The sequence below is a fragment of the Syngnathus acus genome, chromosome 15 (genome assembly GCF_901709675.1).
Source record: "Syngnathus acus chromosome 15, fSynAcu1.2, whole genome shotgun sequence".
NCBI lineage: Eukaryota > Metazoa > Chordata > Actinopteri > Syngnathiformes > Syngnathidae > Syngnathus > Syngnathus acus.
In genome coordinates this window covers 10,770,213-10,792,716 of record NC_051100.1, presented here as the reverse complement: position 1 = coordinate 10,792,716, position 22,504 = coordinate 10,770,213, and the positions used below count along the sequence as shown (strand labels likewise).

Sequence of the window (22,504 nt, the reverse complement as noted above, 5' to 3'; positions counted from 1 at the left end):
CACGACCGTTCCTCTGTATGACTAACGCTTGACTTCTTAAGACTGTCAACAAGGTGTTTAATTGAATAGAACACACATGGCAAGAAAAAAAACCCCAGCAATTATGTAACATACATATGTAAATAAGTCCAGAAGTCTAATTGAATTAGATTGACACAGCAACACACACAAACATTACTCCAATGTAATTAGCAGTCAGCCAGACACACACAAAAACAAAATATGTATAAAACACGTCTTTATTTCTAATAAACAAGAATACATGGAAATCTGTAGCATGTTTCTCATGGTTAGTGTTTGAAACAAGCTGCCGTTAATGACACAGGAAAAGATACTTGGTTTCAAATGAATGGGTGTCATCTGCAAGGAAACTATCCAAACATCAGATTTATAGTCATCAACACAAGAAGAAAACAAAATCCACAAAGAAAGGGGAATGATATGAAACATCAAACAAGAAAACTTGTACAACTCAAGACACTCAAAGGACACATACATTGTATGTGTTAATAATTTCTGCTTGTCAGGACACACACAAAAAAGCTAACTACAACATTCACAGATTCAGCAGTCTGTTTAAATACCTTATTTCTACAAAGTGAATTTACATTTTCCTTAAAGTACAAAGTGCAAATACTATGGTTTTTGTTGTTGCCGAATGGTGAGGGCAGAATCTCACTTGCTGCTTTAGCCCTGTTTCTTCGAGGGGTGCTGAGGAAAGCAAAAATAAGTCACATTAGTTTGATGCACATATTTTTTTGGAATAAGATTTGCTTTGTTTTTTTCTCATCTGCCAACATATGATTGTTGTCCAATGAAAGGACTATACTGTTATTTTTAAAATGAAATACATACAAAAAACTGATTTTAGTTAAGCGCTTCCACATGATTGCAGTTAAGTTAGTTAAAGAAAATTATTGTTTTTATCTAAAAAAACAAACACATTCCTCACGGAAATAACATTATGGTTCTGAAGGGTAGAACATTTATCCAATCACAAGCATTTTTTTTCTGCCTGCCCTCAGATGTGAATTCAAACAGTATATAAGGACATTAAAAAAAAAAAAGCATTGCAGAAGTATGTTTACAAAAATGTCTGCATTCATTTAGGATTGGGATTGGGGGCAAAAGCAATAGTTGACTTACAAGTCTACCGGGAGGTAAGCCTTCTCCTGTTTTGGCCCCTGTAAGACAAAAAGTGACGGAAACTTTGTAAGGACGAAATACATGGACTGAATTCACATTACATCTTCCGTCTACACAAAGTGCAAATTGACCCTTCACTAACCTCTAGTCCCCTTAGTTACTGTTGCTAGGCCTATAAGTCTTATCACAACGATTTGCACGGTGGTATTTCCCAGCTCACCTTCTTCCTTGGTAACCCCCAAACAGCCCATCAGCTCCTGCAGAGACAGCGCCTTGTCGTTGCTGATGTCACAATACTCCACAAACTTCTTGACACACTTCTTGGGTTTGGATTTCTTGCGCAGGAAGCGTTTGAATGGCTTGATCTCCTTCTTTCCAATGTCCCCGCTGGAGTTTTTATCCAGCTGACCAAAATACCAGTGAACCACCCTCTCCTCCAGTGTGTGGTTGGGGTCGGGCTCCACCACCCTAGAAGAGAAAATCATCAGACTGGTATACAGCATCCCTTCTCTGCTAGTCAGTTGTAATGCAGTATTTAATTATGGTGGAGAGGATTTTTGTACAAATATTTACAGTCATGAATTTACCACCAAATTAGCATAGGTTAGTGATCAATTCTGGCATGCTCCCATGGACACACAAATTCTGGTTACGTCACCTCCATAAGAAATTGAGGACCTTCAAGTAATAACAGTTCTAATTTTACCTTGCAAATAGAATAGTATTATTTATTTGGTAGGTTTCAAAATTAGTTGATTGGTGTCTCGGATCAGGCTGCTTTTCAACCCTTTCAACCACTATTACCGTATTTTCCGGACTATAAGGCGCACCTAAAAACCTAAATATTTCTCAAAAGCCGACAGTGCGCCTTATAGTCCGGTGCGCCTTATATATGGACCAAATTCCTAAATTTAAACTGGCCCGAAGCATTGTGTCATGAAATCAATCATAAGTGGCCCGCTGAAGACTATGAATCATGAATCAAAAAGACTATGGATCATTATTTTGTGATTATTAAGTAATTTGTTGTGTCTGAAGTTGAAATAAAATGGAGAATGATTTGATTTGGATTAAAAATCTGACATGATGCATGAATGCCTTATAGTCCGGTGCGCCTTATATAAGGACAAAATTTTAAAATGGGCCATTCATTGAAGGTGCGCCTTATAGTCCGGTGCGCCTTATGGTCCGGAAAATACGGTACTTATTTGGCTTGAGCACAAAATTATTTTGTGGTGGATTAAGACATCATACTTTCCGGCGGATGCTGGATCTGTGACAGCATGAACCATGTCCGTCGACAGCGCATCAAGAACACTTGTCAGGAACTCTGTTTTCTTTGCACCAGGACAGCCTGGAAAACAAGGTCAATGGATTGAGTGTGCAAGTTTGGAAATCATGCAGTTGATATAGCGCTCTCAACTGATCCCCAACGTCAACAACATTCTAGTGTGGAATGCTGCCATCATTGGTGGCCTAATAAATGTTTGGGGTGGGACGTCACGTAACAGGCAGTGTGGTTTTAGCGTGTAAGAAGACAGCAGAAGGTAAAATAAACCCAAACATCTCTCACAGTTGTCTTTAGGTCCTCCTCATAAAGTGTCAGACCTCCCCTCATCTGGAAGAGGAATAGGATACCTGCCAATCATTCAGGAGGCCTCTGAGTGGCTTTGACAGCTGGACACTGAAGATGTTCCTAAGCGTTCTATGTGTAGGTCCACCTCAGACCAAAAAGATGGACAGACTATGATGGAATCATGTCAAACTGCTAACCAACAAGGAACTCACACACTGGCCTTCCATCAACAATAAGGACAATACTAACAGGAGAAAAAAAAAACGTGAACAATTAAAATGGGCCTGAGGTGGAATAACCCTAATGATAGTCATTATCTGCTCGGCCATACAAGAGCTGAAGGCTACAGAGGTCTGACAAATTCTTGGATTTTTCTTCTGCCTCTCTTTTTTTTTTCTCACAGTCCGACTCTCCTCCGCTTTTCTATTGCTACTCGTTTTACGGCTCAGGCCTGCGGGGCCAGATTCTCCCGCATTGGAGATAATAGCATGCTTTGGTTGTCTATAACAGGTGGCAACTCAGCAACACGCCTCCGCTTCACCTCTCCTAAATAGTGTGGATCCTTAGTCCGAAGTTGGTTAATACACATGCCCAAACTTTTCTCTGCTCTGCTTTACACACCAAGCATATTTGCATTCAGGCTTTAGAGGAACTTCATGGGCCAAGCCCAGTATAATTTGTGACCCACCTGTTAGCCTTCCAAAATAGTGTTCTTGTAAATAAGTCTCGACACACACAATTGTACACTCAGAAAGTCATTGAAGAAGGTGAGATTTGTGGTTTGAGAGAACTTTATTTTGCATTGCTGCAGAAATAAAATGCAGATCATCATTTTGGCTCTGCCTCTATTGGCAGCAGAGGCCTGGCTGCCATTACTTCAGCATCTGACTTTCAAATCAAATCTGTTTTTATGATTGTAGTACCTTAATGCCCGTGTTTGACAGCTCAAGTCAAGAACACATCAAATTATGAGATTTCCTGCATGTGTTCCAATGCCTCCATTTATCAAGCTGCTGCATGCTGCATAAGGTTGGCCAATAAGTGCATGTGTGTACCCGTGTGTTGCTTTCAATGAGAAGCAATGTTATTTTATGGAACCACATGGGGCACAGCCCTGTCAGCACTCACATCAGCAGCTCCCAGTGCTTGCCTAAAAAGTATCTTATGATTCCTACTGTGGAGAGAAAGAAAGTCAAATGCACTACTTTCCACTCCAACCACTTTTGAAGCGAGTGGCTCCCTTTTCGCATCTCGCCCCATAAACCTTTCAACACTCGCGCTTCGACAGCAAGTGGACTGATGTGAAGGCGGCATTTGTAATTATGCCTGGTTTATACACTAACTGGGTTTACAGCCCTTGACGCAATAGCTCATAAAGAAAATAAAATGCAGGGTTTTTTTTTTTACACTACCCAGGTGTATTTTCAAATGGGATTTTGGTGCAGGTTGTCTGTGGAGCAGCACAAAGTGTGTTTGTTTCAGCTGACACAAATATATTATTTTATGTCCTGTTTCTCACAGTTTGGCTCATTAGGCAAACATCAACAAAGATGAGTAATAATTGCTGACATAGGCTGTGTTCATCTATGACAACCCCGTAACACTTTGTGGCATTACAAGTCATGTGTGAGCAGAGCCAGAGTTGCTCTGCTGCTAAAATGCAGCACCTGTGACCAAGGTGCCTGTCTGGAACACGGCTGCAAAAACACTTGGACTGGAGAAGAACAGTACTACCTCTGTGCATTTGCTTCTGGATTATTAACATGTTTACCAAACTATCAAGAAAAAAAGAAACCTCCCCTTAAACTATAATTTGCTTGTGCGCACCTGAAAGCTATACGTGCTGTACTTTGTTTACAATTTGTTATATGGTGTCTTGGAGGATACAATTTAATACAAAATGCATTCCAATTTATGGGAAGGGTAGTGGAAACTGGTCAAACATGACAAATAATAATTGCAAGTGGTTAAAGTGATAATGTTTATGCACACATCCATCAGTGAGGATGGAACTAAATCCCAGCAGCACACACCTACTACGTTTTAAACGCTCTCTCTTCACTTCAACTCTTTAGGTGAGTTTCATCAATCTATTATTTATTTATTTATTCATTCATGTATTTATTTTATGTCTGTTAGCTTATTTATTTATTTACATATGTACTTATCAATCATTGTATTTAAACAAAGCTAAAAGAGAGGAGGACCATTCAAGTCTACGGGTTAAGGTTCATTGTTATGGGTTTTCTATTTTGCACAGTTTTTATATTCAGACTGCAAATACGCCACCCTGATAACTGATAAACACCTTTAATTAGGTTATCTATGCTGTTGTCAAGCGGTATATCACTGCCTATTCCTTCCATTTCATGATCTATTACCTCCAACTCTGTCCCCTGCTGCTTCTCCTCATCTCCTATCTATCCTCATCCTGCTATCCTCCATCTCCACATGTCAGTGTGGATGAATCCCCACCAATCTGTCTCTGTCTCCTGGATAGCTGACCATGGATGGGCAGTATCTGGCAATGCTCAAGTCTTTATCAAGACCTTCCTAATGATATCAGTAAACACACACACATGGACACACACTTCCATTGTTATCACAACCTTGGAAGGGTGGCAGCAGTTGGAGGCCTATGACTGAAGAACTTCCCCTCTGAGCAAAGAAGAAAAACAGAAACTGAGTCCATCCGCCCGTGAGACGTACCTTGTAAATGTCTGCTTCTGTAATGGTCCTTTGGTTTTGTTGGATGGGCCCTCGCATTGCCATCGCACTTTGGCTGCTCATACCTTGGGCAATAGAGGAAGAGGTTAATCACGTGTCATGTCACCCAGTGTGAACTGGACCGCAAAGACAGTTTTCAACAGAGACATTTTCGATACATCTATGAGATTAAAATAGTTGTGGAAAAGCCGAGGCCTTGACACACATCCAGAATGGGGGAAATGATTTGGAGTCTGGTATGAGGACAGCAAGGGTGACAAGGAGAAATTTAGAGTGAGAAAGGCAGAAAGGGAGCGTGGGACACAAGGAAGCGTTCGGAGAGCCAGAGCCCCACTCAGGGTGCTCTGCGAGTTGGCCATAAGCCGGCCTGGGACAAGTCAAGAGAAGTGTCACAATCCATACTTTGGTGTGTGCTAATGTGCTCTCTGGCTCTTTGCCTGGATCCTTGTTAATCTGATAGCAAGCCATGGGTACTGGTACCAAATGCACATTGCCAATCAGAATGATCTCTGTCTCATCGTCAGCAGAGATGTTACATCAACCCAGCTCAGGACAGGTTTGTTTTGTTTTCGTCACTGTTGGTTTGGGTCTAAATAGGTTTGCAGGATGATGCAAACTACACAATCACAATACTTTGTGGAGGGATGTAGAAAGAACTTTTACTATTCTTAAGTCACTATGCCACCTCAAGGTCAAAATGATACAATCCCAGCGATGAGTGAAAATGATGCAACCCTGTTTGCCCATTTATGTCTTACAAGTTCTAGCACAAAGAATTGTAGCAAGATGCCCAAGGCAAGTCCTACCTAGTGGAGGTACCAGGTATGGGCCGACCAGTGTCCACCAGAACACACCAGCAGTAACCAGTCGACGGATGGCACTGGACTGGCTTGTACAATCCGCCTTGGGCACAATCGGGAACAAACACAGCGTCGTTCTTGTGTTGCTTTGCTTCTTCTTGAGCAGACTGTTGTTCCTGGTCACACGATGAGGCTGGAGAGAGCGACATCACAGAGGCATTATTGTCACACAAACACTTTTTCATGTAATTGCAGGTTCACTTGGACGCTAAAGCATGAATTTAGTCTCACGCCTAGCCACATCTGGTTGACATAATTTTAAACATAATGTAGGAAAGTCAAACATAGAGTAGATAGCTTTCTCACTGCTACTATTGGCGGGGAGAGTCTGTGGAAGTTGAGGCGACGACTCCTCAGAGACAGAGTGTCCAGACTTCTATATCAGCCCCCTGTGGCACTGTTTACGGACATTAATGGGCTAATGACACACAAGCACGCCACCCCATGCCACAAGTTAAGTAAATATTTAAAAAGTCAGCCATCCTCCATGGATGTATATGACAGAGAGGGAAACAGACATGACAAATACTAAAACCTTGGTCCGTTGGGCCTTCGCCTTCACACAACCACACATATTGACACCCTACTGCAGTGTTCCGTAGGGATCTTTATTTACATCAGGGGTGTCAAACTCATTTTTTTCGCGGGCCGCATTGTAGTCATAGCTTCTTTCGGAGGGCCATTATGACTGTCAACCTAAATAAATGTATGAGCACCTCATATTATATACACTAAAAGCTACAAAACAAACTGACAAATAAGTTGTTTTCAAATCAGACGAGTAAAAACTGACCAAATATTAAAAAACAAAGATATTAAAAGTGAAGACAATTTGCAATTCTTGTAATGACACATGAATTCGATGCACAATTTGTCTTCGCGGGCCACATAAAATGATATGGCAGGCCATATCTGGCCCCCGGGCCTTAAGTTTGACACATGTGATTTACAAGATCACAATTCCAAGAGAAAATGGAGTGCCTCACTGTGTTTTATTCTCTCCTGCAGAAAAATCTGATGGGCTTCTTGCAAAGCCCCAGCAGGATCTAATCTGTTGTGGAGATATCCAAGAGATGTTTAGCATTAAACTCAGGGATGTAAGCTGATCGCCTCTGGCTAAGAAAGCTTTTTTTTATTTTTGTTGCTAATTCCTTCAAGGATCGGAAACAACTGCAGGATTATGGATATCCCTTTTCTGTGTTTATTTTAAGAAATCTTTGAGCACACAAAAGAGACTGAATGAAACGCCTCTCTGCTTTTCTTAACAGACTCTCTTCGCTCCAGTACCTCCATATGGGCTCTCTTGGTTGGGCTGTTTTTTCTTCATTCCCCACTCAATACCCCAAAGAGTACATGTTAATCAAAACCATCATTCCAGTATTTTTCATGCTTTTTTTTTATTGGTTTTAAATTATGATAATGGAAGTCATGCACAAATGTACTCATGCACGCTGGCTTTTCAGCCTAGATGAATGTTTTATGCAGGAAGTAACACAAATCCCCAAAGAGACCAAAGGGTAACTGATCTGTGTGTTGAGATCAACGTGCAACGTGAGTCAAAGAAAAGCACGGATCAAGCCAAAAGAATAGAAGATCCTGTGTTTGTGCCATGTGCTGATAATTACGAATAGCTTGCAACAAAAAGAACCACAGTGAAGCGTGGTGTACTCCCAACACTAAGATGTACTGGCTTCACCAACCCCCCCCCCCCCCCCCCCCCCCCCCACCCCACCCCCTCATCTGTACTGAAGAGCAGCCACAAACTATGATTGCTCTCTAAAGTCTGCAGGAAAACACAAAGCTTGCTTTCAGTTGAGGTCTGCAAACACCCAATCATTATGAAAAAAAAGGTTGAAACTCACATGGTGCTCTTGTTCTATTGTTCTGCCGGCTGCGGACCTGCTCCGTCCACAGAGTGGGGTACTGGGAAATGATGTCTGAAAGAAATCACCATGACAGCTTTATTAGCATCAATTGAAAACACAGTCGTATATCATCTGAGCCAAATGTAGGCCTTCCAAAACTCACAGACTGTAAAAATCACATCAAGGTTGTCAGATATCAAATTGCAAAAAGTCAACTGCATTTGACAGATATGGCTGGGAAATGGGAAAATCTGAGGTAGGTAAACGATTGCCTGCTGCCTGTGAGTGTCATTAAACCATTAGATGATTACATCATTCAAAAATGATACTTTCTTTTGACTATGAAAAAAAAAAAATCAAATTTAATGTTGGGACTGCAGAGATTAAAACAGTAGTTCCTTTGCTACTGTTTTATTTTTTTTATTGCTGGATTTGGAATTTCCCATTTTCAGCAATAAAAATAATTCCATTTACTGTCATAATGTTGATGACATTTGCATAAGCATTTGCTATATAATGATACTAGATATCAATGGATTGAGCCAAACACTAGTTGTTGTACATCTATTGTCATGAATAATATTAAAGGCATGTATTGACTACCAATCATATAATGACGGACCAATGGATGGATAGAGACTCACCTTCTTCATCTGCAGGGGGTTGTGGATCCACCACTAAGCCAGTTTCATCTGCATTCAGAATGGAGAATATTTGCAAAGAGACTACGATTACAAGCGTAAACTAGATCAAAATGATACATAACTTGATGAGATTTGCACGTTGCCCAGTCAAGAAAGTTGGAGGCAGAAATAGAGGTGAAAGAAAAAAGTCAGTGAGGAAAAGAAGATAGTGGTCATATCGTCCCATGGGGAATCGTTGTTCTGAGGTACACACCAACTGTGATGAAGTAACATCACGTGTCCAGTTGTCCTTCCTGTGCTTCTTATTTCAAGTATAAATAAAGGACACAAATGTTAAAGAATGCAATGGCCAGGTCTGAGACGAAACAAAGAACTGTGAGAGAATTCAGCTCAGTATTTGTTTGGTGTGTTTGTTTGATTTGTGGTAAGAAGAGGACGGGGACAGAGGTTTGGAATCTCTCGGGGTGAAGCCAAGGCCGTAGGTGTGGTTAACCTCACTGCGGGTCACTTCTTCTCCAAAAGTAAAGCAGGAGTGAGGACAAATCAAAACGAGTATTAAAGGTCAATGTAGCCTTCATTGCTAGCACTTCCATTGAATGTAATTTTGAACCCCAGCCACTCATCTTCTTGATTGGAGGATAAAACTACATTGTGAGCTGCAGCTTGTAGTCAAGGGCTGAAATAAAAAATTGTAATTATGATTTGGATTGATGATGAACCACTAATGACCTATTTTTACTTTGCGGCATTTGACATGACTGCAACACCTCTTATTGCATCTGCCAGGAAACCCCTGAGCAATTTGTGGTCTTACTGCATTCGATTTATTGCTGTTTGCCAGTCATAAGCCGCACATGTTTCCAGCATGTGAATGAGTTTGTCAAGTTAAGCACCAGAGAAGAGTTTATGGTGAAGCATTTTGTGTCTTAATGATGCTTCGATGCCTTGACAATTAAAGTGCTTCGTGGAATATTTCGGTACCGATGGACTTCTGCGGGATGAAACGATTACTGCCATTATTGCTATTTCCAATGGACACACACCAAATGTAGTTTACTCAGATTTTTTGACACACACTCCCCCATCCCTTCTCCCAGCATCACTTGCTTTCTCAAATATTGCATTCACACTTGATGTAAATATAATTACTGGAGCAAGCTTAGATGAACACAGTACCCAAGAGACAATCGTAACAGAGACTCGTTCAATCAAGCGTGCAAACACAAACATGCACTGACACAAACAATAAAATTGTGAATCAATCGCAAACCCTCAAATTACACATTTTTCTTAATCATTCAGATCATCTGTCTGACAGATGAACTTTTGAAAGTGATGAGAAAAATGTTTTGAAAGAGAACTGGAAGGGAGACTTGTGGTTGCTGGAGAATGCTTGATGTTGAAAATTTAATTATGGTGAAGAATAAAGTGTTGACTTTTTTTGGATGTGAATCATTAAATGAGGCAGAGTGATACAAAGTACTTATAAATCATCAATTAGGGCTGTTGAGATGACTGGTTAGATCAACATCATGTTTGAACATAGTCATAAAAAAATCATCATTAACCTTATCTCAAAACATCTCTGCTGAAACGTTTCTCTCAGTTAACAGACTTATTTCATAACAGCCTTCAGACTCCCGCAGCTTGATAAAGTAGCCGCAAGCCTTTACAGGCTTTCCAACCTGCACGCCACAGATACAGGCGAACGGACACATGCACAAACATGTTTTGAAGGCTGCACACATGCACATTGAGCACATAGAGAGTGTACTGTCAAATATATTCTATTTAGTGCACAAATTACACATTTGTGCTGCAATCACTGCTGTGCATGTCTCAGCCTGATGGTGGCAGTAGTGTGACACAGAATTTAGTGACGATGTTAAGAAGAGGTCAGCAAACCAAACAAGCCACCACAACAAAACCCATTTCGAACTCATCCTATATTTCCCATTAAAGTAAAATGTACCTGAGATGGCCTGAAAGATTCTCTGTAACTTCCACTAACATCCCAGGCTAAACTTAGCTCCTCCCCCTCACAAAATGATCTTACTCTCTCAGTTGAACTACCGTATTTTCCGCACTATAAGGCGCACCGGATTATAAGGCGCACCTTCAATGAATTACCCATTTTAAAACTTTGTCCATATATAAGGCGCACCGGATTATAAGGCGCACCTTCAATGAATGGCCCATTTTAAAATTTTGTCCATATATAAGATATATACATTTGGCCCGCGGGCCGGACTTTGGACACGCCTGCTGTAGTGGCTCAATATTGGTCCATATATAAGGCGCACCTGATTATAAGGCGCACTGTCGGCTTTTGAGAAAATTGGAGGCTTTTAGGTGCGCCTTATAGTGCGGAAAATACGGTATATAATTTTTTTACACCAATAATACTTTGCTACCAGCCAGGGCTTTTTCACCATCTTGTGTTACCTAGAGTATTAGAGAAAGGTGAGATTTTCAGCGAACAGCAGAAGGTCATATAAAGAAACCATTTCTATAATTTTACCTCTCCAACACACCTAAGAGACATTTCAAGATATTAAAACACATTTTGTAAACACATTGTTAACAGCCCTGAACACACATTTCTTTGCAAACAATCTGAAGAAAAGTATTCTCACACATGTCTATTGCCCTGTTGGTGTGTCATGTCGTGTGACTGTCTGCATGAGCTGTGGCTGAGGGAGGCTGAGTGTGTTTATATGTTTTACACATCTCCTGCTGTTAAATGGCTGAAAAGTGCAATGATGGCTGTGGGTTTCTGTTCCCACATGTGAGGGCATTACAGGAAGTACTGAAAAATTCCTCAGAGGGCGATCACTTAAACACATTGTAGTAGACGAACACACTTGTTGAATTTGTGAAAAGCAGAGATGGGACCAAGTCACACATGTGCAAGTCTCAAGTGAGTCTCAAGTCTTAACCTTCAAGTCTCAAGTAAGTCCCAAGTCATTTTTTTCTTGGGCAAGTCAAGTCAAGTCAAGTCCTTAAATAGGTCAAGTCAAGTCCAAGTCAAGTCCTTAAATAGGTCAAGTCAAGTCCAAGTCAAGTCACCTTATTATTGCAATTTTACCCGCAGAATCTGATCTTAGTAACGTGAAAAGACAAGATATAAGTAACTTTAAGTAACCATCATTGTCCAATGTGTCTAACCTGTTTAAAAAATATGACAATAATTTGGATTTGCACTGTAATTACTGATATTCAGTAAAATACACCATGGAATCAAACAAAAAAGAAATGACCTCATACAATGATTGACAGCTCAATCTAAACAAATGAACGTCTGCCGACAGTGTCTGACACATTTGAGTTGCAAATATGAAAAAATAATCTGAAAAAAATCTGAAAGAAGAAACACATTAAAGAGCATTAGAAACATTTTATGTTTCATCTGTAACATCTGGAGACACCAGAGCTCTATAAACTTCAAACGGACAAAGTTTGAAGTTGTCGTCTGGCTGTCTGAAATGTTTCTGTTGCATATGTGCTGTCCGTCTTTTGCCGTCATAAAGGTAATTACGATAGCCGAAGGTACCGCTCCCGCTGACATGTTTGCGCATGTCTGATATAAAGGGGCGTGATTCTCCAATAAACACGTAGGTAGCGAGGGCACGACTGATTGATTGACAGGGTAGCGATCCAATCATGACAACGCCATTCTCAGCCTGCGCTCCTATCGATATTACTTTTTTTAAATGTATTATTAATTTTATATTCAAACTGAAAACATAAACTAAATAACACTGAAGTCATTCAAGTCATCGTGTCCCAAGTCAAGTCAAGTCCCGAGTCTTTAACTTCCAAGTCCAAGTCGAGTCTCAAGTTTTTTTATTTTTCTCAAGTCAAGCCACAAGTCATCAAAACAGCGACTCGAGTCGACTCGAGTTCAAGTCACAGTGACTCGAGTCCCCATCTCTGGTGAAAAGCGAACTGCAACTAAGTGTATGCTTCTGAGTATTGATGGGTGTTGTTTTATGTGTTACTTTATACTAAAGTTGCAGTTGTGATGATGATGTTTAAAATGATAGACAATATGTTGGCCTGTCTATGGCATTTCCCATTGTATACTAGCTTTAAGATAGCAGACCTATGTCAGACAATTGGAAATAGCAGCCAAGTGAAAATACAGTGAGTGACAAAAATTGACTTCTCACCTTTTCCTGGCTCTCTTGTGGTCGCTCGCTCTTGTTTTGACCCTAAAAAGCAGAATTTGCATTTAATCAAATACCTCAAAACACTCTTCATAATGTCATCAATTATGACTTATACACTAGATCCACTTTTGATTCGACTGGAATAATTTGTGATGGAAGGAGACGTCTACTAGCACTGAACCACAGTAAATGATAAATAATGAAATAACAGTAGCGTCTTGTAATTGGATGTAAAGGAAGAGAAGAAAGTTTCCAAAAAAACCCAAAAGAATAAAGAAGTAGAGGAGGTGGTGGTTGACATTAATAAGTATTTAAAAGATGCAGCGACTCCTTTACAGTATTTGACCCAGAATTGGCTGGCCATCTCTTTTTTTATGGGGTGGGGTGGGCAGGGGGGTTTGTGCCCACCTTGGCATCGAGGCTTTTTATTGGCTACAGCTGATCCACTGATCGGTCGGCCATTGGGAGTGACGCACCAACAGTATCCGGTGTAGCTGTGACATTGAACCTGTGAAGCAAGTTTTAGCAGTGGTATTGGAGTGATACTATACACTACATATAGTATATACACAATTCTACTGGATTTAATAAAAATGCTGAAAATGAATAAAAGCTGCATAGCATCCATCCCTCACATCCCAAAGTTAACATTTATTTAGTTACCTCACTGTATGTGCCATCGGGGTTGCATACTGGCACAAAGACCTGAGGAAAAAGCTTCTTGGCCTGCTGCTCTGTGTACTTCTTCTCTGCTACGCATCTGGACGTATCTGAGGAAAACCGCAAATCACCACAATCACGACACATCACAGAGAGCCATGATAAGAGCCACAGCTCGATTACTTTCTTATGCCGCGCAGCTGCAGGCCCTGAATTGCATGCATGATGATGAAACAAAGAACGAAATGTAAGGGGTTGGAAGAAGGGGGACTAATAATTCGAGACATTTCGGAAGCAGCGTATCAGATGCTTGTGTGGCTGGGAATAGAACCAACACTCCTTTTAGTCTTATTAGCAGAACGCCAGGCTGGTCTGCGTGGTGCCTGGTGGTAAAGCCATTACGGAAGGAGACGACTTGTGCTGCTTCTGCAGAGCATTCCAGTCAATGAAAAAAAGGGCTGACGATGCACAAGGCAAAGCTAAACCTTCCTCAGTCTGCCTCTCACCATCTCATCATTGTACCCAAACCAAGGACTGTAAATACCAGTAGAAATATGCATCTGCGAGCGTTCACTGGTGACTTTCACCAATATTGAAAAAACAATGATCTTATAATGATGTAGTTTTGGTTAAATGAGCTGGTTAACTTAAAAGTTAATGTCTTGCAATGTGATAACTATACAAAGAAATTTCATTCAAAGAAATGAATGTCAAATTTCAATTCCTGCCCTATAAGGGAGTTAAAGCACAAAATATGAATATTTATGATGCTACCTGCGATCGGCTAGTGACTAGTCCAGTTTGTGCCAAGTCAGCTGGGATAGGCTCAGCTGACCCGTGACCATGATGATGGGAATAAGCGCTAGAAAATATGGATGGATCATGCCTCCTGCAAACGTATTCAGTACAAACCTTTATACCCAACATATCTTAGCAAACACAGAGCTCAGAAAGCTAACCTTGGCTTGTATATATCATTGTGAGTGAGTGGGAGTTTATATCAAAGTCAAAGTCAAAGTCAAAGTCAGCTTTATTGTCAATCCCTTCATATGTCAAGACACACAAAGAAACCGAAATTCCGTTTCCTCCATCCCACGGTGACGAGACATACAAGTAGGCGACACAAAACAAAAACAAGAAGGCACAAACCATAAATAATAAATAATAAATAAAATAAAATGAGCGATGAATAAAAACAGACCAATAACCCATTGAATATGAGGGGCAAAACCGAGCCAGTGAGCATACAGCAAGAACAGGTGACAACAGGCGAGAGGTAGGCTAACCTGGACGGTTAGTCGTTCTCGCTCACATTCACACCTTATGATCGGGGTGTCAAACTCATTTGTGTCGAGGGGCCACATCGTAGTCATAGTTTCCTTCGGAGGGCCATTATGATTGTTTTTTTTGTTTTTTTAAATCAGAGAATAGTAAAAACTGTTAAAATATTTTCAAAAGATGAATGGTAAAAGAAATGCCTGCAATACCTCTATTTTTAAAAGTAAAGACAATTTGTAATTTTAATATTGACACATGAAGTCGAAGCACAATTTGTCTTCACGGGCCACATAAAATGATGTGGTGGGCCATATCTGGCCCCTGGGCCTTGAGTTTGACACCGATGCTTATGACGGACAAACTCCACACAGCAAAGCCAGAAAGCGATGAGACAGATATGCTAAACACTCAACCACCGTGCAGCCGTCTTCCAATAAACATCTGAGAATGATTGGTTGAAACAGGTACAAAATGAAAGGTTTCAAATAATGAATTTAGAACAGCTATGAATTCAACTCATCTTGATGGCCAATTACACCATCTGTTTAAACTTTCAGCTACGCCTCAATGGTAACTTGCAGTGACACACAGTGCCCGTCTGTCTGGCAGGTTCATAGCTCATCAAAACAATGACTCACGCAACGCTTGAAAAATGGACCCATTTGGTCACACGGCTGCAAGTTATTGAAATTAAATATGGATCATCCAATTGACGGACAAAGTCACTGCCATTGAGGAAGGGCAAGGTGATGCGGGGGAAAACGGGGAATTAAGGACCTCTCTAAAGTTAGATTTACTGGAAAATCCCAAAACCATCCTCTTTCTCCGAGGGGGCTTTAACCTAAAAGGGCCGAATGGAAAAAATGACAGGACACTTGATTCATTCCAGCTCAGTTATAGAAAACAAATGTAAAAGCGTTCTCACCATCTTTGTGCTTTTAGAGCAGATGAGCCCTCTGTCTCATTTGGACTTTGATTATGAATGCAGCTCCTGCTCCTTTCACCCCCGACATCCAGCAGCAGAGGGGGGTCCAAACTCTTATAGACCCCATGTTTTTGACACATACAATACGACTTTCATGGACTTTCGGCCCTTTCAGCTTCCTAGCTGGAATCCTCTATTCTGTGTGCCGGCGCGGCCGTCTACATCCAGATGTCTGCTAAGAGATGTTGCCATAGAGACCCAGCAAGGGCATACAATTGTGCAAAATGCTTCTCTATCAAACAAGACCTTTCTTTATCTCAACAAACACTTTCACTCAAAGTCTCTCATGGTAAATGCGTCAGAAGTAAAGTGCAATTAACTGTCAGGATCGTAAGGGCGACATCGGGGAGCTCCGATTCCATCCTAGCAACAATGAAGGTTTGTGTGATGCTTCCCGAGCCCACTCGTTCTCGGACTCCTTTTGTTCAGGCTCACCAGTTCTATTCATTACATCCTCAACATTAAGACTCATACGCTTTAGAAGGTACAAATATAAATACAGACACATCTCTTAAACTGTATTCCGCCTCCAACAAGGCTATTACGTCCCTTCCTACTAAATTCAGGACCAGCCTATCAAGTGATGAACTGAATGATTTTAAAAGGAGTGTCTGACATAGCTGATATTGTTAACGTGAAATGCTTAACCCGCACATGTAGTATGTTAGGTACTCTACGTTAAATCACACAGTCAAATAATCATGTCAACATTTCTGCACTGCCAACGTGGGCGTCTGAAAGCAGGCCGTAAAGCCTCCCACACACTCTCAGCATGTCAGCCCCACTTGTCCTCCCAGCACTCAAAAAATCAATTATGCTGAAATGAATTTAACCCAGAAGTTTCTCCTGTGACCCCCTCCGCGCATTTGAGAGCATCAGGCGGCGATGAAGCGTGACTCATGACCTGACCTTTGCATGGCCCTCGGATGACCTCCAGCTGGGGGTCGTGGCACTTGGCTCGAAGGAACTCGCAGCGAGATGTGAAGGTCCTGCCGTCTGAGGCGCACAAGGGTTTGCGAGGAGCTCTGCTACATTCCATGTTACACTCCTTATCCTGATCCACTCGCAGGAACTGTCGCAAGGAGAAAAAAAACGAGACAGCATGAGGAAACAGTTGCAAGAGTTCTTATTTCTGGGAATCAGCAAACTATACATCTAATGCTTTCCAAACTGTGAAATAAAACTTTGAAAGGATTTTAGATGTGGGCGCTTTTACAAACCGTTTAAAGTTGGATTTGTGGTTAACTTGATATATTTGGGAAATCATTACATAATTCATCCGAGCTGTCAGACAGGGGGGTTAGCTGACAGTGTGTGCACCGCATTTTGCCATTCCTTTGCAACAAAACTAATGGCTTTAATTTAAAACTAGTTGTGTTTGCTTATTTCTCCAAGCCAGAAAATATTTTATATTTCTCTAAAATGGACGTAAATATTCAAACCATGAAAAAACAAGAGGAAAACACTTTGTATTTTACGTCAATGTTTGTGACATGGCGGCGTGGCGGCCAAGTGGTTAGCACGTCTCAGAGGTCGCGGGTTCAAAACCGGGCTACTGTCTTAGCATCTTCTCCTTATGGCTGCGTATGTTTGCTGCGGGTACTCCAGTTTCCTTCCAAGTTCCAAAAACATGCATAGTAATTTAGTAGGATTGTCATCTACTGTATCTTTCTGAATATTATGTATCAATATTATCTAGATGGATGGATCAAAATCACACGGGGATGGGTTAAATGCAGAGGACAAATTTCACCACACCCAGATGTGTGTGTGACGATCATTGGGACTTTAACTTAACTTTAACTTAAAGTGTGTGTGTGTGTGTGGGGGGGGGGGGTCACTCCCACTTTTGGATAACTAAAATCCTTTTTTGATCCATAGTAAAAAGACATAAATCATCTGCTGCAATGTCAACTCTTGGAGAAAATGTAATTCCATGTCTTTGCCAACACCTGCACCTGGAGTCGCTCCCGAGGATGAGAAACATAACAACACAGACTCTTGGCTGAACGCATCGGATCACCTGTGTCAATGCTACCATTGTATCAACCACCATGGTATGAAATCCCCTGGCCAAGCCACACAATAGGGCGGTGGTGGCAAAGGGGGTGGCAACCAACTGTGACTGCTACAATGACTGAAAAGACAGTAGATGATGGAGTGCTTCAGTCAAATACATGTCAGAGTCTTTGTGTTGCTACAGTGCGGGAGTTGGGTTTTCATAAAGTTTACGTGATTCATCTTCTCCAATGACGTGAGTTAAGGCAGGGATAAATAGCATGCAGGTGCTAGTTTTAGGCATAATACTAGATAGATGTCTGCTTTTATGAAGAAAATATTTGAGTACTATTTGATTAGTGTTTGAAATGAAAGCTGTGCGACTTGTCATTGCACAAAAAGAGGCTTTCTCGTGCCTTGGATTTGTTGTGAATTTACAAAAGAGAAGGCATGGCACGCCACGGAGCTAGAGCAAATGTCACGCACACCCTGAAGAAGTGGGATGAACAGCAATAAAACAAATTTGTTGCGTCTGACGTCTTACAAATCAAGTGAGGGATGGTGTTTGGTGGCAGCCTCCTATGTTCAGACGAGCAAGGCTGCAGGGCTGCGCTGCACCTGGAAGGGGGTTGGCAGAGAGGGAGGGGGGCAATGTCGCCTCGGGCTGGGGGTGTGGGGGGTGCAGATGGGGGATGAGCCCAGCCTGTCAGCCTGGCTCATAAATCCTCCCAGAGCCAAGAGGCCCGTAGACACACATCGGAAGTAGAGTTGTTCTTGAAGTGATTGAATTAAAATATTTTTTTTTGGGAGCCCTTCAAAAATATGACCTTTTTTCAAAGCAGCAAATCATCATGAGGAGGAGACAAAATGAGTGCTAATGAAAAAGAGCTGGGGAGCCGTTTGCCTTATGAGAACTTACGCCTCAGTACTCATCTGTCATCACGCAACCAATACGAAGAGAACTAGCTTGACTTCCTTGTTAGCAATTACTTTAAAAAAGTCACCACTCTATTTCGATGGCTGAATAGAACCAACTGTGTTTTCTAATGTAAAACATATGCTTATTAAATATTTAGACACATTTCTAATGAATTCAAATACGAGAGTTGTATCAATGATTTTGTCCTTAGCATCATCTGGATCGATGATGTTTTATCTACACGAATAAATAAGGAAACCAAAATAATAAAACACTTCTCAGTTTGATGTAGACCGATTCCACGTCACTGAACCAACAACAACAACAATACCGACAACAATAAGCACATTCTTCAATGATTGTGACAATAACTATGGCAGTATACTAATCTTGAAGAAGTATTTAACTCTTGCTGTCCTTAAATATGAAAAGTAATTATGTGATAATAAAGTGAGAATCGCAATATTGCTCACTATAGTTTAACAGAATTTCACATTCAATACGGCAATTTTTCAACTGATGCATACCTTTTGTTTTTTTTCGTGTTTAAACAGGTGATCAAACATTGCACTGCTCCACTCTCCTGACACTCACAAATACTAACAATTATTATCTGTTTGGTAGTCCACATTCATCTTGACCAACAGATAAGGCAGACAGGTTAAAAAAGAAAAACCTTCCACTCAGTCACCCCCCCCCCCCCTCCTAAAACAGCCTGTTTGTTTCCAGCCCTGCAATGATGGTGGGCTACAAGCCTTTCCACAACTCCCGCTGGACACCCCATTGCCTGTACAACACCACTATTGTCATTATCTCCCCATGCCAGCCAACAGCCTGACAACCCAAACAGATTCATTCATCAAAACAGGATCCTCCTCAAGGGCCACGGAGCAGCACCCAGCAAAGCGCCAAGTGTCTTAGAGTTTATGATGAAGCTCCAAGAAAACAGCAATGAGAACCAAATGAGGCATGAAATCATTCACCCACCCAGAATGACCATCACTGTTTAAAACACTGAGATAAATATGCTCCAGAGACATTTTCCTCCTGTATAAGCTTTTCATCAAGTGGCTTTTAGATGCAAATGTTTGTGCATTTGGCCAGCGATGACGGATGGGTGAGGCAGAGCTATGCGGTTGGCCGGTTACTCATTCCATCACCTCATGCATCAATATGAGAGAGTGAAAGATCTTCTTGAAGTTAGGCAGCACAGCTTCTCATGATTCACAAGCAAATCATTAATGACATTACTTTCATTAATTGGGATTCAACAAATAGTGTGTCTAACCAATTTAGGATATTGCACAAATTATTTTCTTGTCCACATTCATATTGAGTCACAGGTTTCACACCAACTTGCTAGTCTCACATTTATTTTCATGATGCGTCTTACAAGTTGGCTTTTGTATCCGCGACAATAGTACCAACAGATGGTAGAATATCAAGCGAGTCAAGAAAGGGCGAGACAGGTGGAGTGTTCAAGACCAACCGGCATAAAAATCCAATCCAATTATCCCCCCCGAGGCTCCGCAGCATTGTGGTCCTGAATGGCGTTCCGAGGAGGCGAGACTCCAGCAGTGAGCACATTGTAGGCTCAGAAGGGCCTTTTGGGCTCAGGGGCCCCTACTTCCAACGCCCTGAGAGGCCCCTCACACCACCGCCTCACAAGGTCAATGGGGTCCCCAGCTGAGTTTCGAGGTAAACGTGTTAAATGGCCTTGGCGGGAGTTTCCTGCGTAATCGGTTGGATGCTACGGGCGTCATTAGTTTCAAGCCTAGTGGAAAGGGATGAAGGTGACAGCCTTTAACCAAGCTACTAACTCAATCAAAGGGAAAGGCTTTTAATTGCTGTGAAAGATTCTCAAAAGAAAGAGTGATGGTGAAGGAAGGCCTCTGTTCGTCACATGACTGTAAAAAAAAAGTATTTTGGGGCAGGCCCACAATTTAATGAAATCATGGGGACCAATGGAGCCTATATGTTTGAGAACCATTTAGTTTGAAACGAGAAGAGCAGTGTTAATGTGTCCACATCCCTTCACACACCATTTCATGCCATCAACCATGGAAAATATTGTTGTCGTGAAAACCGCAGTCAAATATCCCATTGGTCTACCCTCTTGTTTGACCTCAAATATGCTGAGGGTAGCACATTGGAAACCAACCAGCCTCTCGTGTGTCATTCAAACAATCCACCATTAATTACTTGCAAAGAGCAAATCCAAATGGCCATGTGCTGTTCTAATAAAAAGCAAGTGAAAACCCACAATGGGGAAGTTTGACGCAGAGCTGTCATAAAATATGTTTTAATCACATAGCAGAGCCTGGTACTCATGATAAACGATCCAACATGAACAAAATAAATAAAATGAAGAAGCGCATCTGCTCATGCAACACTTCCTCCCACATTCCACAGCTCCACTGTGTCATCGGGCGAGAGGATCTCCGACTCTTCACCTACAGGTTAACAACTTGTGGTCATTTGTTTCCAACTGGATATTAAGGCATTTTGGTGCGGAAAATAAATAATGATGGCTGGGGAGGCAGCTGTTGCATCAACCTGTAAATCAGGAACGCCCCTGACTGAGCACATTCCACTCTGCTCCTGTATGTGCACTTGATAATGACCATGATTTTTATTTCACTATAATTGCACATAATAGAAATATAATACAGCAGTAAAACAGTTTCAGGAAAAACGACCAGTGGTTTTGCTGCCATGCTGCACATGGCTGCAAACTTTTCCAAAACGACATGAACGTCAAATTAATAAAAAGAAAAAAGAAAAATACAAGGCAAATGAGGAAATTAATTGGGATGGATCAAGACAGATTCACAGATTAAACAGATTAATCGATTAAATAATATTGTTTTTCTTAAAACAATACAAAAACATTTATGTGTAAAGTTTTGGAAAACAGCTCTCTAAACGGAGCAAGGGTGGTTATTGAAAATAAAAACACAATTTGGATGGAAAGCAGGTCAATCTACTTACTCCAAGCAATTAAAGAGGCTGCCCGTTCTGAGATTTTACAATTTCTCCACCTCTTTATGCCATTAAAATGTATGTTGGGTTCATAAGGGCATTAGTTCTTATGTCTACAAAAAAAATAGAACAAATGGGTTTAATCCTGTGTTTCAGATTGTTTCAATAACAAAAAAAGCATCAAAATTGCCTTTGGGTTAAACAGTCACCCCTTCCGTGATTTGATGTGCATCAATTCCGCATTAGTCGGACAAGTAAATGCATCCCATGAGGTTGATTTCAAACAGGCAGTTGTTCCTACCGTGAGAGCGGAGAACTTTTGAGCGTGTGCTGCGCTCAGCAGACAGAGGAAGACCAGCAGAGGACAGACGCGCATCCTGGCGCAATGTGGCAACGCCGTTCAAATTACGCTCAGTCAAAAACACACCTGTGCAATACCAAATCAAAAAATAAAAAAATCAAAATGAAAAAGAAACCAGCCGCTGGTTTATTATACTTGTCACCAAAGCTTCTTAATTTTCTCTGCGCCACCGTTTGTGCAAGCAACTCTCCTATAATTTCACTCGGTGTGAGACAGGTCCGTGTCCCTGATCGGTTTTTCTCCCTCAGCGTGTCTTCCACTTCTCCTTCCTCTCCTATCCGATTTTCTTTCCTCGGTGCACCCCCTCCTTCTACACGCAGCACCTCCAGTT

General features: G+C 41.3%; 1 protein-coding gene across 2 annotated transcripts; it reads right to left on the bottom strand.

Moving 5' to 3' along the window:
• Positions 1-221: 221 nt before the first annotated feature.
• Positions 222-22,493, bottom strand: smoc2 (SPARC related modular calcium binding 2). 2 transcript variants are annotated; one of them, XM_037272663.1, is made up of 13 exons: positions 22,114-22,493; positions 16,823-16,985; positions 13,654-13,760; positions 13,399-13,498; positions 12,991-13,032; positions 8,819-8,899; positions 8,172-8,246; positions 6,256-6,442; positions 5,432-5,514; positions 2,401-2,500; positions 1,367-1,614; positions 1,147-1,184; positions 222-711 (listed from the first exon to the last, which is right to left on the bottom strand). In XM_037272663.1, exons 1-13 carry the CDS (start codon positions 22,186-22,188, stop codon positions 688-690), a joined length of 1,323 nt encoding a protein of 440 aa, XP_037128558.1. In that variant the 5' UTR covers positions 22,189-22,493; the 3' UTR covers positions 222-687. The 2 variants fall into 2 exon arrangements, with proteins under 2 accessions (XP_037128558.1, XP_037128559.1); XM_037272664.1 differs by having other exon boundaries at positions 8,819-8,866; positions 22,114-22,491.
• Between the last annotated feature and the right edge of the window lie 11 nt (positions 22,494-22,504).

Excerpts from the sequence above, each read along its gene's own strand:
- smoc2 (XM_037272663.1), bottom strand. The coding sequence starts at position 22,188 with ATGCGCGTCTGTCCTCTGCTGGTCTTCCTCTGTCTGCTGAGCGCAGCA. Across the intron at positions 1,615-2,400 it reads GATCCAGCATCCGCCGGAAA|GGTGGTGGAGCCCGACCCCA; the intron begins GTATGATGTCTT and ends TTTCTCTTCTAG. Across the intron at positions 1,185-1,366 it reads GGGGGTTACCAAGGAAGAAG|GGGCCAAAACAGGAGAAGGC; the intron begins GTGAGCTGGGAA and ends TTTGTCTTACAG.